General features: G+C 39.4%; 1 protein-coding gene across 1 annotated transcript in view; it reads right to left on the minus strand.

The window, feature by feature from the left end:
• The window catches only part of NRDE2 (NRDE-2, necessary for RNA interference, domain containing), a 51,245-nt gene that overhangs the window by 15,161 nt on the left and 15,835 nt on the right, over positions 1 to 20,249 (minus strand). Inside the window, exons 2-8 of the mRNA XM_003786982.3 lie at positions 19,583 to 19,691; positions 18,329 to 18,562; positions 15,038 to 15,187; positions 9,279 to 9,729; positions 8,044 to 8,449; positions 6,597 to 6,730; positions 3,948 to 4,068 (exon numbers count right to left, since the gene is read on the minus strand). Coding sequence (XP_003787030.1) covers positions 3,948 to 4,068; positions 6,597 to 6,730; positions 8,044 to 8,449; positions 9,279 to 9,729; positions 15,038 to 15,187; positions 18,329 to 18,562; positions 19,583 to 19,691 — 1,605 coding nt within the window. The remainder of the gene's footprint in view (positions 1 to 3,947; positions 4,069 to 6,596; positions 6,731 to 8,043; positions 8,450 to 9,278; positions 9,730 to 15,037; positions 15,188 to 18,328; positions 18,563 to 19,582; positions 19,692 to 20,249) is intronic.

The raw sequence follows: 20,249 nt of genomic DNA on the forward strand, positions 1-20,249 counted from the left end.
GCCTGTAGTCCCAGCTACTTGGGAGGCTGAGGCAGGAGACTCGCTTGAGCCCAGGAGTTGGAGGTTGCTGTGAGCTGTGATGTCACAGCACTCTACTGAGGATGACAGCTTAAGACTCTGTCTCAAAAAAAAACAACTAAACACTGAATTACCATATGAAGAGGCAATCCCACTTCTGAATACATACCCAGAAGTACTGAAAGCAGGGACTCAGATGGACACGTGCATGTTCCTAGGAGCATTATTTACAACTGCCAAGAGGAGGACACAACCCAAGTGCCCATGGATGGATGAACTGAATCAGTGGACTACTTATTATTTAGCCTTAAAAGGGAAGGAAATTTGACTTATGCCACAACATGGATGAACCTTGAAGACCCTATGCTAAGTGGAATAAGCCAGTCACAAAAGAACAAATGTTGGCTCGGCATGGCTCAGTGAGTAGGGCGCAGGCCACATACACCAAAGGTGGTGAGTTTGAGCCCGGCCCGGGCCTGCTACACACCAATGACAACTGCAACCAAAAAACAGCCGGGTCTTGTGGGCTGGGGGGAGGGGCATGGGACATTAGTCCCTAACAGGTACAGTGTTTGAGTACAGCAAGATAAAGTTCTGGAGATGGATAAAGGTAATAGCTGCATAACAGGATGAAGGTATTAAATGTCATTGACTGTACCCTTTAAAACAGTAAACTGTTGGATTTTACAACTTAAATTTTGTCTAAAAAAGTTATATACCATATGATTCCATTTATACAGCACTGTGAAATAACATAATAGAGATGGAGAACAGATTAGTGGCACCCAGGGGTGAAGGAAGGGAGAGGAGTAGGTGTGGCTAAGAAGGGTGGCACAAGGGAGTCCTGTGGTGATGGAACAGTTCTATATTATGTTTGTGGTGGCAGTTACACAAAGCTACACACATGATAAAAACTTTGTACCATCTCTACAAGTACACACACAAATGCATGCACATCAAGCTGATGTAATGCGAATAAACTCTGCAGGCGTCTGTCCCAATGTCAATGCCTTGCAATACTGGACTGTAGCACTACCATTAAGTGAAGGGTGCACAAAACCTCTCTGTACATTTTTTCAACTTTCTATGAATTTATGTCTAAATAAAATATTCAATCAACAAAAATTCCAAATATTTCAAAGGATAACATAAACTTTAGTATTTTAAATCCAATTCTACCTAAAGACTCTTCTCAATTTCTCAAAGAATTTAGCTATTTATCACTTTCGTCTAAAGATCTACATTTAATCTTTTAATGCCACTGAAAAACTCTTGTAAGAGAAATTACTCCTGGGAACTACACATCATACTTAGATACCCAAATTTACAACACGAACTTCAAAGATGGCCTGGTTTTGAACGACATGTATAATAATAACCACACACTAACAGGAAATGGGGGTAAGAGAGAAGATATAAGCTATGATTTATGAAGAAGCACTATCTCAGAATTCATGATAAAATACTAACATGTGATAAAATCCTAACTACTCTCTACATGCCAAACTTGTCAGAATAAACAAGAGAACTAAAAAACTATGTTGGCCAGGTATGATGGCTCATATCTGTAATCCTGGCACTCTGGGAGGCAGAGGGAGGAAGATCACTTGAGTTCAGGAGTTTGAGACCAGCCTGAGCGAGAGCAAGACCCCATCTCTACTAAAATTAGAAAAATTAGCCAGTCGTTAGGGTGTGTGCCTGTAGTTCCAGCTACTCAGGAGGCTGAAGCAGGGGGATCACTTGAGCCTAAGAGTTTGAAGTTGGTATAAGCTAGGCTGATGTCACAGCACTCTAGCCTGGGCAACAGAGACTCTGTCTCAAAAGAAATAAATTAAAAAACAGTAAAATAATAAATGCAATCAATGCAATTTGGTTCTTTGTACCCTCAATGAATCCCCAACAACAAAACACAAAATAAAACAATAAAATAGCCTTGCTTTTCATCCTGCTTGGGTTTTTTTTTTGTGGGGGGGAGAAATCCTATTACATTCATTATAAAGAAATTCATTTCAGTAGACAATCCTCTATAATGAAAATACTTAGAAACTTTATAGGGAATCTATGTACCAAATCTCTAACTTGATACTAAAAATCAAGATTTCAGTAGTTGTATTACCTTTTGGAGAAAACTAACTTTATATCTGATTTTAAGTGACCATTAGACTAGACTCTGGATACTTCACAGAGAAATAATGTTAACTTAGCCTCTGTACACTGCTATGAAAACTCTATTTTCATATCACAGAAATGTAGAATATGGCAAACGGTCTAACAGATACTATGCATTGCAATGATCTCACTCCTTAATAAAATGAACAAAAACCAAATCTAAAAACATAGACTCATGCTGAGTCAGTCAGAAAGAAAGAATACACGAAGACTTTGATTTGGGGCCCTTGCTCCTTGCAGGTCCGTGGCTAAGAGCACAATATCTACTTCCATTTCACAAAGGCTATCTTCTTCATATATAAAACCATTGGTTAGCGTGAAGAACAACTCTCAAGGGACATCTAAACAGCTGAGCCTCCTATAGCCTTAAGGAGGCATGACCATCCCCTGGCAGCACTGCACACAGCAGAGTTACCCGTGAAACACCTGAAGGGCCTCTCCTACTCCTTAGCGGTAACCACCTGGCCTGAAAACTGAACTTTAGAGATACCACCTGGCCAAGAGAGCTGAACCTCAAAGACAGTATCTAATCCAAAGTTTTCATTCTAGAGATGAAGAAACCAAGGTGCAGAAAGGTTACACCTGTGAGAAGCTGCCTGTGCCTGAAGGCCAGTCTCCTGAGTCCTCGTCCAGTCCATTTTCCCCCAGCATATTCCGTGGAAGTCTGCCTGGCAGATCTCCGTCTGTGCTCAAACTGCCTCTCAGGAAGGGAAGCAATGTTTGAATGAATGCCTAAGAGTTTGCTGCCCCATACATAGCCATTATCAAATATCTATCAGGCACCTGAAAAGCAGCTAGTCTGAACTGAGATGTGCTACAAGTGTAAAACATGCACCAGATTCCAAAGAATTCGTATTTTTAAAAATGCAAAATTTCTAGTTAATAATTTTTTCCACTTTTTACATGTGAGTGGCATCTGAATATAGTTAATACTTTTTTTTTTTAAACATTTTTTTTTAGACGGAGCCTCAAGCCATCCCCCTGGGTAGAGTGCCCTGGCATCACACTCACAGCAACCTCCAACTCCTGGGTTCAAGCGAGTCTCCTGCCTCTGCCTCCCAAGTAGCTGGGACCACAGGCGCCCACCACAACGCCTGGCCATTTTTTTGGTTGCAGCATTGTTGTTTGGCGGGCCCGGGCTGGGGATTCGAACCCGCCACCTTAGGTGTACGTGGCTGGCGCCTTAGCAGCTTGAGCCACAGGCGCCGAGCCTATAGTTAATACTTTTAAAATGTTGATTCTATGCTGCAATGATAATGCTTTCATATACTAGGTTACATAAAATACATTATCAATATTACTGTCATCTGTTTCTTTTTACTTTTTTAATATGACTACTAGAAAATGTGAAATTATACAAGAGACTTAGCCTCTAAGGCAGTGATCCTCAACCTTCCTAATGCCATGACCCTTTAATATAGTTCCTCATGTTGTAGTGACCCCTAACCATAAAATTATCTTCACTGCTACTTCATGACTGTAATTTTGATACTGTTATGAATCATAATGTAAATATCTGATATGCAGGAGACCTCCAAAGGGGTCGCAACCCACAGGTTGAGAACTGCTGCTCTAAGGGGAAGAAACAAGTCTGTTCTCCCATGGCATCTACTTCTCATATTCTTAGCATTCTGATGTTAGCACAGTGTTCTTAAGCTACTAATTAATAGCTTATACAGATAAACACTCATGAAGATGTAAAAAGCAAATTCTAGAAGGAAAAAAGCATACACTATACATCTTCACGAGAGGTGCCTTACCTGGGTTGACTACCACCCAGCCCCCGCGCTCCTGCTGATGCATCCATGCTCTCCAGCCTCGGGCACCCTTCTCCCCGGCCCGGGGCTCTCCACTGTCCCAGAAAGGCTCAAAGAATTCCACCTGTTCAGATAAACAATGGACATTTGGCCTACCTTGTACAAAACTGCTGAGTCTGGGGGCAAAATGAGTGCTGATGGACACAGAGAAGCTCATGATTCTTGAAATCGTGTTTGCCATCAGTCTTTGAAGCCGATAGGTGATACACACCCCAAAACAAAAAAATGAATTATCTAGCATTGTAGGCAGCCTCCAGGGTTAAGATGTGGTTGTATCCTCCAGAGTTCACTGTCTGTCTTGTTGAAATTTCCTCTCAAAAGGTCTTGGAAGCGGGCAGTGCCTATGGTGCAAAAGAGTAGGTGGCCCCCAACACCCCTAACCCAGTCTCTGGGCTAAACGTAGTGACTACCTCTAACAGAGAATATGGCAAAAGTGATAACACTTCCAAGATGAAGTCAGAAAAAGACTGGCCATATTTCAGCAAGAAGAGCCTGCAGTTGGGTAGATGAGTGGATTCATTGTTCTGATCCTGCCAGGCCAATTTAACTAGGACAGTGTTACTGCCAGTTCCCTTAATACTACCAGGCCCCCCCTCCTCCCGATCCCTGAAAGTCATGTTGCTTCCAAGACCTTTTTTTTGTGGCCAGGGCTGGGTTTGAACCTGCCACCTCCGGCATATGGGGCCAGCGTCCTACTCCTTTGAGCCACTGGTGCCGCCCACTTTCAAGACCTTTTGAGAGGAAATTTCAACAAGACAGACAGTGAACTCTGGAGGACACAACCACATCTTAAGTAACTATATATTGCTGGAACAATACTCAGCACCTGGTAGAAACTCAATAAATGCTTGATAGCACAGATCTGAACATGGTTGGCAGCAAGAGCATAAAAATGCCTGCATTTAAAAGCCTGGCCCCTAAAACCTTCCACATTCATTCAGGCATCAGGTCTGCAGTGTGTGGTAACCAGTTCACTGGCAATAAAACATTCCCTATGAAACAGAAGGTAAACACAGCAATGAACAGAAACATGATCATGCTATCAGCTGACAAGAGGACTTTAAAAGTGTGCCAATAGCCTACTCAATGAAAGCTTTTGTAAAGAACCTCTTGAAGAGGACAAGCAGGCTTCTGACAGACTCATCATGGGCCAGGAGCTGCAGGATTATCTGGTCTGAGCCCTAGGCAGTGCCACACACGCCTGGAAGAGTGTGGTCTTCAGGAGAGTCATGTCAGAACAGGGCAAAGACGCTGACATGGACGCTGTACTCTGAATGCATGTCAGCCACCCTCGAAAGGGGGATCTGGGAAGACTACACTCCTTTATAAATTTTCCTCTTGTAAGAGTGATGAAAGAAAGTGCACTCAAGAAAAAGAAGGGCATTTTAAAAAATAGTGTGATAAATGGTTATAACCAATGTGTTTATTCCACAGAAATACAGACCAGTAATATCAGACTCTGCCTGTGTTATGTTACACTACTGTGTTTATGCTAACAATGTCTCTGTTATAAAAGCAATATGGAATACTGTTAATTAATTTTCAAAGCTGTCATGTGAGCTTTGGAATTAAACATGCTGTTAGTATTTAAAACCTCAGGAAACTGCATCAGAGTCTCTCTGCACTCCAGAGCAGTGGTCTTCCACACGTCACATTTGTGGGCAGAGCCCTGGCACCACCAGCGCTGCTGTCATCACAGTGAGTCTCAGTAAAGGAGTAGGGATGAACCTTAAGGCTCCTTAGAGTCATCTAAGACTCACTTCTGCAGCATAACATATTCTTAAAATATCAAAGCAAGTCTTAAAATTACTTTATCTGGCTTACTAATAATCAATTGTGCCAATATTAACTGGTAAAATTCTTTAATCCAATTTTGCTAGAGGTAGCATCACGATAAACAGTCTTTACTGACAGTTTATGAAATTTCCATGTGATGGAGAGACCTTGGCCTCTGAAGAAAGACCTCTTAAAAGTTCACCATAAATTCAGTCTACTCATCCTCCACCAGACCCTCTTTGAAGAGTAGGAAACTAAGGGGTTTTTAATGGGAAAAAGACAGGTTTCTTACATGCATGGCTCTGTAAGGTTTTTACAATTGCTTCATATAATAAATGTTGGCAATGTGTGCTTGTCACCTAAAACATTAAACCCTCCTCAATTAGGATGGGTGTTGACATGGCACCTACATTTTATTTCTTTACAACTCCAGCAAATATTTTACATAAAGGAAAGGTTAAATGAGAAAGTGACACAAGACCCAGACTAGAATGTACAAGGGTGGGCAAGAGGGATATACATGGTTTAAAATGGCACGGCAATAGTTTGTCTGCCTGGTAGAGATAACTAGCATTTAAACAAGGAAAGAAAGAAAAGAAGGGTCATTGGTCTTTATATTGGGAGGAGGGGGAATCTGCTTTTATCTATCCATATTTCACTACTTTCACGATGGAATTCTCCTTGGATTACTGAAATATTTCTGAGAAATCATCCTCTGCAGGACTGATATAAAGAAGGATATGGTATTTCAAAAATACTACCAACACCCTCCATTATACACATCTCCCAGCCCCCAATGGAGACAGAGCTTGGTACCTGTACTTTGGTAGACAGATCTTTCACACTGTCAGGTTTGAAGAAGGTGAAGTCCACCATGGCCTGGAACAGAGAGATGGCCTTCTCTGAGTGACCAGCCTGCCGCAGAAAGTGGCACTGCTGAAGAAAGAGTGCTGCAAACAGAAGAGCAAAGGGAAAGAATCCTTGTTGATACCATTAAAGGGAAAGAACGTAATTTCTCAGTAACTGGCTACTAATAGAAAATTACACCTGAAACTGCTATTATGTTTACAAAGCTGAACAGATATTCTAAGATGAAAGTATGTTTATGCTAGTTTCCGTATGAAGCCATCAGAGAATACAAATATTGATGATAAAAATTAAATAGTACATAAAAATAAGTCAAGAGGTTGGTCTGAATGTTGATGATCAAATACTCAAAGCTCATTATTATAAGAAAAATTATAGGAAAAGGATGGCGTAACAGATGTTTATGGGAAAGCAAAGAGCTGTATTCAAGTGATCACTAGATGGCATTATGCACCAGCCTTTTTCATCCTATGTTCAGAGTCCCCTGTAAACAAATCAAGGTTCCATACTGGAATGTTGTTAGTTCATGGTACTTGGATTACAATTCTATTTACTAAGTAACATTAAGCTATTCAAAATTACAAATGGTATCAAAGGCAAAACTCTTTATGTCAGTGTGATAAATGATTATCATTTCTAGAGCAATATATTTACTATCTTCAGACACTAATAGTAAGACTCAGTAGCAGGAGGTTTAATCAAATAAATGTCTGCTATGTTCTAGACACTGAGCTAGATTCATCATATATTATCTCATTTAATGTGCACTAATGAGTGCTCTAAAGCAGGTTTATGCTATTGCTGCTAATGGAGAAAGTGAAGTCCATACAGATTAAGGAACTTGTCCAAGGTCACAGAGAACCAATAAAGGGCAAGGATTCAAGCACAAGAGTGATATTCTCCGGCTCCTGCAGAACATGCTGCCTCCTATACTACTTTACTGCCAAAATTTATACTCTAGGCTTCTTTGGGACACACCAAAAATGGTAACAACACAATACCAGTAACATATCTGTGCAGTGGTGCCCATTTGGGACATTTTACATACACTTTGGCTGCACACTCTATAAATGAGTGAGACAAGTACAAGTATCTCAATGGATAAGGCCATCAACAGCCAAAGCAGTATGACACTTAATGTTTACTTGGTAAGTAGAAAGAAGTTCTTGGCCAATATTTTCCCAACTTTACCAGCTCTAATGCCTCCCATCCACTACAGGAGCTCTATGGTGGGGAGAAATCTATAATAATCAATGAGTCATAGTACTCTTAAAAAAAAAAACAGTTCTATCAGGCAATTTAGACTTTTGCTGAAAGACACCAAAAATAAATCCTCATTTTCAAATCCATCAAAGTCTAACTCCTCCCATGTAACTAGACCTGGTTATCTCCTTACCAAACATGGCCTCTTCCATGCCAGGCAATGCAGGGTGAGATAAGATGCTGCCATCCTTAACAGCAGACAGAGTACTCAAGCATTTTCCATAAAGACTGTGTATTTTTGATATCGAAAAAGTACTAAACTGGCTCTGGCAAAATAAAAGGTATTTTTGCCAAAGGGCTGCGTTATTGGGATGTAAAAATATCAGTTTCTGCCACTCTTTAACCAGAGTGGAGGGCTCCCAGAACTCTGTGCAGAGCTTCAGCTTGGCCAGTTTCAGGTCGACACTGCTCTGGTTGCTTTCAATGGCCCGGTCCAGAATGGCCAACTTCTTCTCCAGAATGAGCTTCAGGGACTTCTTTCGCTTTTCCTGCTCTCCTTCCTCGATGGCATACAGGCCAGGACTTTTCATAACCTCATCCTCAACAACAAAAACACCAATTTACAAATGTAAATGGAACTAGATGATCCTCAGAGTTTCAACAATGCATAGATTTATTTACAACCCCCAATGGAAATGTTATTGACTTCTCAAGCCACTTGTTTATCACAATTTCTTCTAATGAAAACCTGGTCCCTAAGGTATTTGTGTCACCTAGTATGTTTAATCTTATGTTTATTTCACTTGATTTTCTACTGTCATTTTAAACTTAAGATCTATATGTCAATAACTAGGAGACAATACCTTGAAAAATGTTTCTGAAAGGCCAAATTAATAAATAAAATGGCCAAACATAGGACAAAGTATGGTAACTGTATGAGTGGTTCAAAATGAGAGACTAAGACAAATTGCTATGTTTTAGAAAAAGAGTACATAACTCTAACTGGATAATTTATTGAGCAGACCTTTCTCTTTCACAAGTGCACTTTGCCTGTTCTGTTTGTACTCAGAAATGCCTCCACTTGCCTGATGAACATCAAGATTTGTTCCAATTTCACCTTTTCTTGGCAGCCCTTTCTTCTTCTCTCCCTGTAAGTCACTCCCTCACTCCATTCCCTAATGACACATTACAGTACTTACTACCCCAGGCTGCCTTGAATCTTTCCACGTCCGTCTTCCTCACTGGACTTTGAACAAGCTCAGAGCAAGAACTATAATCTTTACACACCCAGTGCCAGGGTCCCTTACAGGAGCTAAATAATTATTTTTATTTATTTATTTTGAGCTAAATAATTATTGCCAAGTAAACCAGTTTGCCCAAAATCAGGAATGCCATTCCAAGGCAAGCAACCAGAATAACAATACTTACCTGAAAAGCAACAAATTCCATCCACAGTTGAGTATCTCGAGGATTCTCCCGAACCCTCCTGTTAAACTCTTCCACCTTGGCTTTGAGAACTGCACTCTCACTGTCTGGCAGTAACTCTGGCTGCTTTGCTTCTTGCTCTGGAGGACCCTGTCCTTGTAACCACTGTGTGGTTGACTGATCATAAATGCCCAGAGGATTCAACCAAGTTGTAACAGGAGGAGCCACATCACCTGAGTCCTTTACTGGTATAAATGAGATTGGCTCAGAAGAGGGAGGTTCGTTTTTACTGCTAACAGCGACTCCATCAATGTTCATTAATCCCACACTCTTCTTTGTAAAATAGCGTTCAACCTGCTTGCGTGAATGCTTCTTCTCTGCAGAAGCCCCTTCCCAAGATATGCACTGCTTCTTAGGGTTAATGCCAAGGCAGGAGTCTCCTTTCCTCTTGTATCTTATATGAGAAAAAGAAAAACCATTACTAAGGGAATGTGTATACTATCTCTGAATAAAGGTTACTAGACCTAAACTCTGGTTCCACGGGTTAACTGCATATAGACAAATGCACCTTACCTTCAAATTGTTCCTGTTTGGAGACATATAAGGAGTAGCAATTAACTTTTTCCACCTGCTTGACTTCTTATAACATTTCAACTGTTCATTAGCATCTCATGAATTTAAGATCATGTCTGTCTTCTAGATCTTAGTAATTTCTATTTTCCTGAAGCTTTGTAGTTAACGAACTGCCATATGTGACATTAAGGCAGAAATTATCCTTCCCTCTTTTACATAGTTCCTAAACAAGGTCACCTGTCTCTTTGACCAGTCCTATTTTCTCAATATTGTCCTGTGTCCCTACTTAAGAAGATAACATATAGGCCTAAGATTCCTTTATGAAACCTCAAACAAAGTGTCCCAAATTAAATTACATTTGGTTATTTTCTACTCTGCAGGAAAAGAGGCTGGGTTCAAAAATGCTTTTATGGAACATGTAGGCGATCCCAGAGTTACAAACACATGACTACTGACTATCTGCAGGAAAATTGTGCATTTCTCTGTTAGCAACCTGATTTTAAAAAGGGCAAAAGATTTGAACCAAAATTTCACAGAAGACATGAAGGCCAATAAGTACATGAAAAAGTACTCAACATCATTATTCAACAAGGACATGCATATTAAAACCATAATTAGGTATCCTACATACCCACTAGAATGGTTTTTAAATTAATATTAAAGAGACTGACAATACCAAATGTTGGTGAGTAACCAGATCTCTCATCCACTCTTGCTGGGAAGGTAAACTGGTATTTCCCTTTGGGAAAAGGTCTGGCAATTTTTTAAAATAACTAAACACAGACTTAACCTATGACCCAACAATTTTTTTTCCTATGAATTTACTCAAGAAAAAGGAAACCGAATGTCTATACAAAGACTTGAGCACAAACATTGTTAGCCAAAGGAAACCAAACGTCTACACAAAGACCTGAGCACAAACATTCTCAGCGGCTTTATTCTTGATAGCCACATTCTGGAAGGAGTCCAGGTGTCCATTGATAGAAGAAGAATGGATAAATGAATGGTGGTACAGCCATATACTGGAATATTCCCAGCAGTAAAAAGGAACAAACTACTGATAAATGCCACATGGACAAATCTCAAAACATCACAATGAGTGAAAGAAGCCAGACACAAAAGAGTATACACTGTCGGATTTCACTCACATGGAATTCTAGAACAGGCAAAATTAACTGATTGTAGAAAAAAATCAAACAGTGATTGCCTTTGGGATAGAGGGTGTGGACTGACCAAGGAGGGGCGTGAAGAAAATTTTGGAAGTCAGAGTAATATTGTATATTTTCATAGAGATCTGGTTATACAGGCATAGGTATTTGCCAAAACTCAGAGAATGAAGATTTATGCATCACACTGTATGTACATTTTAAATTGGAAGAAAAAAACTGAAAAAAAAATCAAACTCTACTTTAAAAAAAGCATGTTGAAGTATTTAGGGGTGACCTATTAATGTCTGCAGATCACTTTGAAACGCATCAAAAAAATAAGATGGGTTGACGGGTGGACCAGTAACTGATAAAGCAAGCACGGAACAAGGTTAATGGCAGAATGGAGGGTGTGTGTGCCTATGGATATTCACTGTCAAATCCTTTCAGTTTCTGCTGTGTGTTCGAAAACGTTCCTAATAAAATGCAGTGGGAAGAAGGGGGGAGATAGCTGCCTCCACCTTCTGTCACCTCCCAGAAAGCTCTGCCTCCACATCACCCTGGCCCAGCCCAGGCTCTCTCATCACCTCTGTGGCTTCACTGCTGTCCACAGCACCCTCTACCTGCCTTGCCCCTCACTGCTGGAGTGTAGTGAATTCCACTTGAAATAAATATTTTCTCACATGTACACATAAATTCTCTCTCAAACCCTTTCTCTACCCTTTCTCCCAGTCCTCTCCAGATTACCTCAGGATAATCTCACCATTCCACTTATGAAACAGAAACAACCTTGACAAAGGTGTGATGAAATAAAATGGTATTAAAGTAGTTCTAAAAAAGCCTGTCAGCCAAGTGGATGGCTCGTGCCTGTAATTTCAGCACTCTGGGAAGCTGAAGAGGGAGAACTGCTTGAGCTCAGGAGTTCAGGAACAGCCTGAGCAAGAGCGAGACCCTGTCTCTACTAAAAAAAAAAAACTAGCCAGTTGTAGTGGCACACACCTGCAGTCTTGGCTACTCAGGAGGCTGAAGCAAGAGGATTGCTCAAGCCTAATAATTTGAGGTCTATGAGTTATGACATCACAGCTTTCTACCTAGGGTGACAGAGACTCTGTCTCAAAAATAAATAAATGAATAAATAAATAAATAAATAAGCCTGTCATTCCCTAAGGAACAAATTTTAACCTAACTGTTCTCCTTAATTACTATAACACTATTTTAATAGTAATGATTTCTCATTAGTTTAAAAATGTCTAGTATTTTACTCATATAATCTCCTTAAAAAATATTTACTGAGTTTTCTGACTTTAGCAGCAGTATTTTTTACAGCAAATTAGATGAAAATGATAAGGGAGGGGGAAAAAAGAATCTATTGGCCTACCTAATGATCTACTTTCAGACACTAAGTATCTCTGTATATAATCACATGCATACACACATCCTTTTAAAAAATAGTTTATATCACATAGTTTTAGGCCTTCCCCTCTATTATCAAGTATTTCCCCATATCATTAGTCTAGAAAATATCATCTTTATTGGCCTCAAATTGTTCCTTGAGATGAGATATGCCATAATTTACTTAACCATTTCCCTACTATATTTAGGTTGTTTCCAATTTATCACTTAGCATAGAATCTTAGTAATTAGAACCTAGGATAAAATTTAATATTCCCCAAATGAAAGCACTTTTCCTATAAAATCTTTATCAAATAATCAGCTAGAATAATCCCAGAGGTAGGAACCACTGCTTTTTGGAGGGTCAGTGGGTAACATACAGACATTTAACTTAAATGAACACAGCTACAGGCACCTCCTAGAACTGGACCACTAACAGTTACAGAGCTGCTAATCCAGGGAAGGTTTGCCCCATAAAACTTTACTAAGTTGTGAGGAAATCACAACATTGCCCTAAGCCCTTTAATAGTAGTATCTTTGCAGTTTAGATTAAGACATTTATCTATAATTACTGTATTCCTAAGGTCTCTGCCATTCATTAACAGAAGCTCAAGAACCATGCTTTGTTAATATTTTCTCCTTCTTTTCATCTATTAATAAAGAATTACCCTTTATATTTGCACACTAATTTCCAATTCCATATCAAATATCTCTGCTAGTTGAATGCAAGGCATAGCAGGAGTTACAATTCACAAGCAGAAAAGCCTGAGGCTCACACAGCTTAGGTGACTTGCCTGAGATTATATTGCTAATAAATGGCAAAGTCAGAATGAGAACCAGAGTGCTCTGTTTGCAAATCTAGAGAATGTCCTACCACAAAACCAGTCTCATCTTTATTTACAGACAGTGAAAGAACATTTGAAGTTAGAGACACACAGGATCAAATCCATGCCCTGGTTCCATGGTCTTAAGCAGTTATTAACCTCTCTCAGAGTCTTCTTCCTCCTTCGCAAAATGAAGAGAGCTTTCCTCTTCCTCCTCCTCTTCACAGAGGATCAGACAGGCTAACTTAAGTGAAAGAACAAACACAGGACCACAGTCACATACCTCAGGCCAAATCAATGTTGGCTTCCCCATCTTTTATTGGAAATCCACCATATCTGTGGCACTACCCTATGGTGGCATGGAAAAGCAGACAAGACTTCAGAGAGGGCTCGGCGCCTGTGGCTCAAGTGGCTAAGGCGCCAGCCACATACACCTAAGGTGGCGGGTTCGAATACAGCCGGGGCCTGCCAAACAACAATGACGGCTGCAACCAAAAAATAGCCGGGTGTTGTGGCAGGCGCCTGTGGTCCCAGCTATTTGGGAGGCTGAGGCAGAAGACTCGCTTGAGCCCAGGAGTTGGAGGTTGCTGTGAGCAGTGAAGCCATGGCACTCTACCCAGGGGGATAGCTTGAGGCTCTGTCTCAAAAAAAAAAAAAAAAAAAAGACTTCAGAGAGTATTAAAATTAACTCAAAAATATATGAATACATTTGAAATATGGCAGTCATTCATTTTCAGCCACGAGGGTTCTGTGGCAGTGTGTAGGTTAAATATGCACTGAAAAACAACTGATATTAACTCATCATAAAGGAAATTTTAGCTGGGATTATTTATGTGGTGAGGTATAGTATCAGAGGGACTAAAATTTGGACCTGCAGCAAGGTAATATAAACTGAATTTATTTTACAAAGTAATTAGCCAATAAAGAATCATCTTCACGATCTCCTCTTGGCTTTATCTTCCATGATTCATGATTCTCTACCTTCAATTTTCATTACCTATAAACTGTTGGGAAATAGAGATTGCGTGTCATCATTGTTCTTTATTTTTTTCCAAGACAGAGTCTCAGTCTGCTGCCCAGGTTAGAGTGCTGTGGCATCAATCAGCCTAGCTCACAGCACTTTAAAACTCTGAGGTTTGGGTGATCCTCCTGCCTCAACCTCCTGAGTAGCTGGGACTAAGGTACCCACCACAACACCCAACACCAGACACCCAGCTAATTTTTCTATTTTTAGTAGAGATGGGGTCTTGCTATTATTGTTCTATGTTTCCAACAGCTTCTTACAAAGTACTAACAATCTAAAGGATTAATAAGTACTCAAACATTTTTGATTGGCAGAGGGGAAAAGTTCAAACTCATTACTGAAGCAAATACCACCAGTTATTTTTATGATTATCTTATAGCATCTGCTGGAAACATTACCATTAAATGTCACTTCTTCAATGGCATATGTGAGGGGTCAATAACTAAAAGGGTTTTGCAAATTTAAAAAATGGCATACAGGCTAGACCAAATAGTCACCAGATACTCTGTCATGATTAATTATTACAAAATATTTTTAGATTCATTTACTCAACAAAACCTTACTGAACACCTACTATGCCAGGCAGATACCAAGCATCAAGAATAAATAACATTAATCTACCTGGCCTCATTTTAGAACCTGAGATGAGACATGTGCCTAAACAACATAACAATAAATAAAATCCAATAGAATCTATGAGGGGCAGAGGGCCGGGGATACAGGCAAAAAGACAGTGCCAAGAGAGGATGAGGAGAAAGAAATTACTTCTCAGGAGTGAAAATCAGGGGGAAACATGAGGCATACCTTGCTATATCCCCTCGGTAGAGAGACTTATACTCCCAGTTTGCAGGATCTGGCTTCTTATCTGTTCTGAAGGTTTCTCCCGTTAGAGCCTGAATGTCCTCAAGCCAGACAAAGCGCTGTCCAATATCAGCAGCAGCATTATTCCCTTGACTGCAGGACCAAGGAAGGTGAAGAAGGAAAAGGGAGAGGCACTTTAAAAATCTTTCAGTGACATAGCTGACATTTTAAGAAACATGAACATTCAACATTCCAAACCCCACATGGCATCAAACACATCTAAACTCATATAATATGCACATGCCACAGAGCTGGGAAGAGGGCTCCTGCTCTGAGAAAAAAATTTTAAGAAATAAAGCAAAACCTGTCACCACTAAATGACACCTTACCAAGAAAAGAAGTCATCTCAGAAATTAACCTGAAAAATACGGGCATTCTTTTTAAATATTTCATTTAAATGACTGTAACTTGAATGTCAAATATTTTTATAAACAAGAACTTTTCCTTGAAAATATTCCTCCTCTGAGGCACTTTAGAGTGTTAGGCAGAAGGAACTACCATACCTTTAAAAGGCGATAGCCACTGACATAAAAATGGGCTAACTTATCTGAAAGTGCTCAGATACTTCATTCCAACTCAAAACTTCTTTTTAAAAAGCCACAGTTGTGAATTGCTCAGCCTTCACTGTGACTTGGGCTTGGTTTCAGTCTCATTTTCATCGCCTGGACTCCATGTACAGTGTGTTGCCTCTATACATCTGGACCTTCTAAAGGGCAGAACAACGAGCGTTCACCAAAGACAAGACCCTAATTTATCTCTTTGAACAAATTTGTGAGCTGGCAAACATTCAACTAGGATATAAAAGGAACCACTTGCTAAGTGTTGAGAGCAATGGAAGGTTTTTCTGGCATCTACCATCTTTCTTCCTCTACAGAAAATCAGTTCATAATGCTGCTGACACAAGAAGCTGCCAAAGTAATCAAAACAGCCATTAACTGTTGTTCCGTCTTTGCTTTTTAGCTCTACCCAGATACAAATAAAGATTTTGGAGGCTTCTAAATTCTTCTTGACAGAGAATGCAAGGGAATGGCTTTTCAAAAACACAAAGTAGCTACTCAATAAATAGTTATTGAATGATGAGCCTCAGGTTAAAATCTATAACGATTTTAACACATTCCCTTTCAGAACAACCATGAAGGGTTTTCTGTCTACAAAAAGTATAAGGGACAGCAAAAGGAGAGAGGGCCTACTGGAAAGAGATTGAAGGATTCTAGAAAGAATGGAATGTCAACTGGGAGAAGAGAAGAAGAGACCAGCTATAGACTACCCCTGAGGAGTAAGCAAGCCCTCTACTCTCTATTGGGTACTTAAGTCAAGAGAAGGATGTGGTCTGAACAATGTGCAAGGAAGGATCTGTCTCCATCCAAAAGTAAAGAAAAGCTCATCCCAGGAAACAAAGGTGGATGAGTAACTGTGGCCTCTGGGGAAGTCACCCCTCAATCACCATAGAACACAGTCCCATTGGTATGCTACCCTACAGGAACCTACTTTTCTGACATCATAGAAAGACTCTCAAAACTCAATAATATCTTCTTGTGTATATGATAATAAATAATTCTTCCAGGTCACTTTCCCAGGAAGAGATTATAGAAGTAAACAGTAAGAACGTAAAAAAAAAAGGACAAGAACAAACAGCAGAACCTCCATAGTTGACACCTCTCTACATCGACCACCTCCTTAAGTTGACATATGCATCACACGTACCTATCAGTTTAACAGGCTTAGCTTCCTATGTTGATCAATTTGTTACAGTTGGCCCCTGAGTGGTCAACTTACAGAGGTTCTACTATACTTTGATCTTAACAATATTCTGGGAAATATCAACAAACTTAAAAATGCTATCTGGATCATAAAACTATCAAAAGGCTGTAAAGATCCCCTCTGACGTAATAGTATAGGCTGAAATTAACTATCCTTCAAGTTCTGATGATAGTTTCTATAGGGTTTCAGGAAATCCTTTAAAACTCACATTCCTTGGCTATATAAAAAGGCCAAGTAGCTAAAAGGTGAGTTTTCAGAAGATACAATTAAACTAGCTCTTTCAAAAGATATACTATAAAACAAAGGTACCAATAACATATTCATCCATTCATATAATAAAATATACTGAGTGATTACTCTGTATCAGGCCCTGTGCACCTAGTGTTGAGGGGCTACAGTGATAAGCAAGGCAGGCATTGTGCCTGCCCTCATAAATTCAGGCAAATTCAGAACCTTCTGCTTGATTTCTTCATTTTTTCCTCCAAAGAACAAGCTTGGGTTATAGGTATAGCACCTGAGATACACAGAGGGTTAAATAAATCTGCCTCTCATATGCCACAGAGGCCTGCAGTGCTCTGCAACACTGATCTGATGACAGAGCAATCCCAGAAGACTGCAGTGTTTGCCTCTCCAGTGGAAACATTGAGGGCCAGGTTCCAGCCTGTTCCGATGCGGAGCTCTCACTGACATCACCGGCACCTCCAAACACACAGCAAGGGTAAATAATCCCTGAAGAGTTGCAAAAAATCTCAATAGCATTACTTCTTTTGAGTTGCAAAAAATCTCAATAGCATTACTTCTTTTAAGGATGTCCCGGACAGATACTTACATTTTCCCTCTTCTAGTCCACATGAACAAAGAAAAGAAAAAAGTTAAATAAGCAGTAAGTCAAGTAACTTCATTACGTATCACCTGTCTCCCCTACAGGAAATGCCTCCCTATAGGTAGGAGGATGTTAGACTAAGCACACAGAAAAGGCTATATTAAGTACCTAGGCTGTGACCATTCTGTAAAATGACTTAAACAGTATGCTCAACGGAGACAGCAGAATAAAATGGGGAGAAAGCAAGCCCCCAAGAAGGGAAACATTGTGGTCCCGAACTACTGTATACCTTCAATACAAATGTCAAAAGGAAAAAGACAAAAGTGATAATTATTTAAGTGCGTGTGTGCATGTTTACACACAGGAACTGACAGGAGTGACTGAAAGGTGTTATCGAGGAAGAGAAAAAAGAAGTTTCTCTTACTCTGTCAGTGTGGAAGCCATAGGCCTCAGAGACCCCTTAACTATGCAGTACATTGACCCACATAACTACTCTGTGGCATATTTGGCACTTGTTGAAAATCCCTTTTGATTGAATGACTAAATAATCAAATGCCTAACTCGTGGCAACAATCAAGAAAGAAAAACTCAAGATTTAAAATACCATAATATCTGAGAACAGCAAGAAATATTTGAGAACAGTGACATACTTCAGTTTCTCAGATTCCTTTTTATTGCCTCCAACACTCCTCAAAGATTTGTCCTTCTCAGAGTCAGTATCTGGCTCAGATCCACTGCTACTGGACTGCCCATATTTTCTCTTTGCTTTTTTATGGTGCTGATGCTTCCTTTTTTTCTTTTTTTCTTTCTTCTTTTTTCTGCTTGCTTGTTTGACCTTTTTGTTAGTGTCACTTTCATCTGAAGGCTCTGATTTCAAAGGACTCCTATTTGGGAAAATCAACTTTAGAATTATTTTCTAAAGAGAAGTAGGGAAAATAATATATAAATAAGTGAGTAAATAAATGTGTAATAAGGAACTACAAATGCTCTCATAGATTTACTGTTTGCCCGTATATTACATAGCATATTCTTAAATTACACCTCATCTTCGAGATTTAAGAACTAGATCTAAAATAAAAACAAATGAAGAAATTCTGATTTTATATAAACTTATATACTCTCGTATTTATATGTCTTTAAAAGAAAGCAACCTCTTACTATTTTATCAAATATAATGTTTTGTACCACATATTATGCCAACATGTCCATAATGAAATAAAGGAAAAAAAGATTTCATTGTAGTCCTTGTTTTTAAAGGTGACAATGAGCTCTTCTTCCTCCTTACTAAAATATCTGTAAACTCCCTGTCACACCTCAAGTACTCTAAATTTCTAATGGTGTCTCACACATTTAGAGTACAGGGTTTCACAGGGTATTTATCCCATTAATGAGACCATCTACTCTATGTTGGTGAGAGAGCATATTTCTCAGTTCAATGGTCTACAACAAAATTCTTTCACAACTGGGTGGAGATGTGTACTGTTTTGCTTTCTTTGACGTTTTTGTGAAATTTTATCCTATGTTATATGATATGACCTCTTTCTGTTTTTACAAAAGTGTTGAAAATGCAGCTACCAAAATATCTGAATTATAATTTTCTAAAGGTTACTAATGTGGTTAACAAAGTTACTTAACAATCACAAAGATGCCATTTCCCTCGTGGCCTAATTATAGGCACTAATTGTGTCATGAACTTACTGCCATAATGCAAAGAAAAAAAAGAAATCATCTACAAGGGTGAGATAAGGGAAACCAGTCAACGATCACATCACTATTTTAAGTAAGAGGAAGCTTTGGTAGCTCTTTTATCACAGGGTTTTCCACAGAGCATCACTTGAACTAAGCTATAGACAATATACGGACAAAAACTAAAATCCATCTGTCAAAAAAAAAAAAAAAAATACCTTGTCAGTGGTGACCCTTCAGAAACAAGGTCTGTGGCTGCTTCACTCTGCTGTCTCAGGGACGGTATAGATCCAACACAAAAGCTTGGGTTGCTCAGCCAGTCTAACTCTGCACATACAAAGAAGAGAAGAGACCAAAGAAATTAGCTCAGTATGATTCTAAAGCAGGAAATATCTTATCAGCTGGCCTGCTAATTCACAGCCAACAGCAGCCAGACATTTTAAATAATCCACAGAAGCCAAATGGAATCCGTGAAATTTTTATTTCACAGGGCAAGGGGCTTTAACACACTCTAAAATATTTAACACAGAAATCCTCTTGTGATATTGAGCTGTAGCTTAAGCAAAAGCCACATTAACAAGTGTAGCCTACAAGGCAATAAGGCATTATTGTGTATTCCATCCACACTGTCTAATAAGCATGAATGCTCCAAAGCATTAGGTTTTAAGGGTTTCAAATTTGATTTAGACAATTCCCAAAAGTTAAAAGATCAAATCAAGCATAAGAGCACAGCCTGCTTTATGTTATTTATTATAGGAGATTAACATCTTTTTAAAAATATTCCAAGTCCTATCTTAGTATACTAACTTAACAAATCTTTTATTTATTTTTATTTATTTTTTTTGAGACAGAGCCTCAAGCTGTTCCCCTGGGTAGAGTGCCGTG

Source organism: Otolemur garnettii, unplaced genomic scaffold, assembly GCF_000181295.1.
Source record: "Otolemur garnettii isolate 467f Iridium unplaced genomic scaffold, OtoGar3 scaffold00020, whole genome shotgun sequence".
In the NCBI taxonomy this organism is placed as follows: domain Eukaryota; kingdom Metazoa; phylum Chordata; class Mammalia; order Primates; family Galagidae; genus Otolemur; species Otolemur garnettii.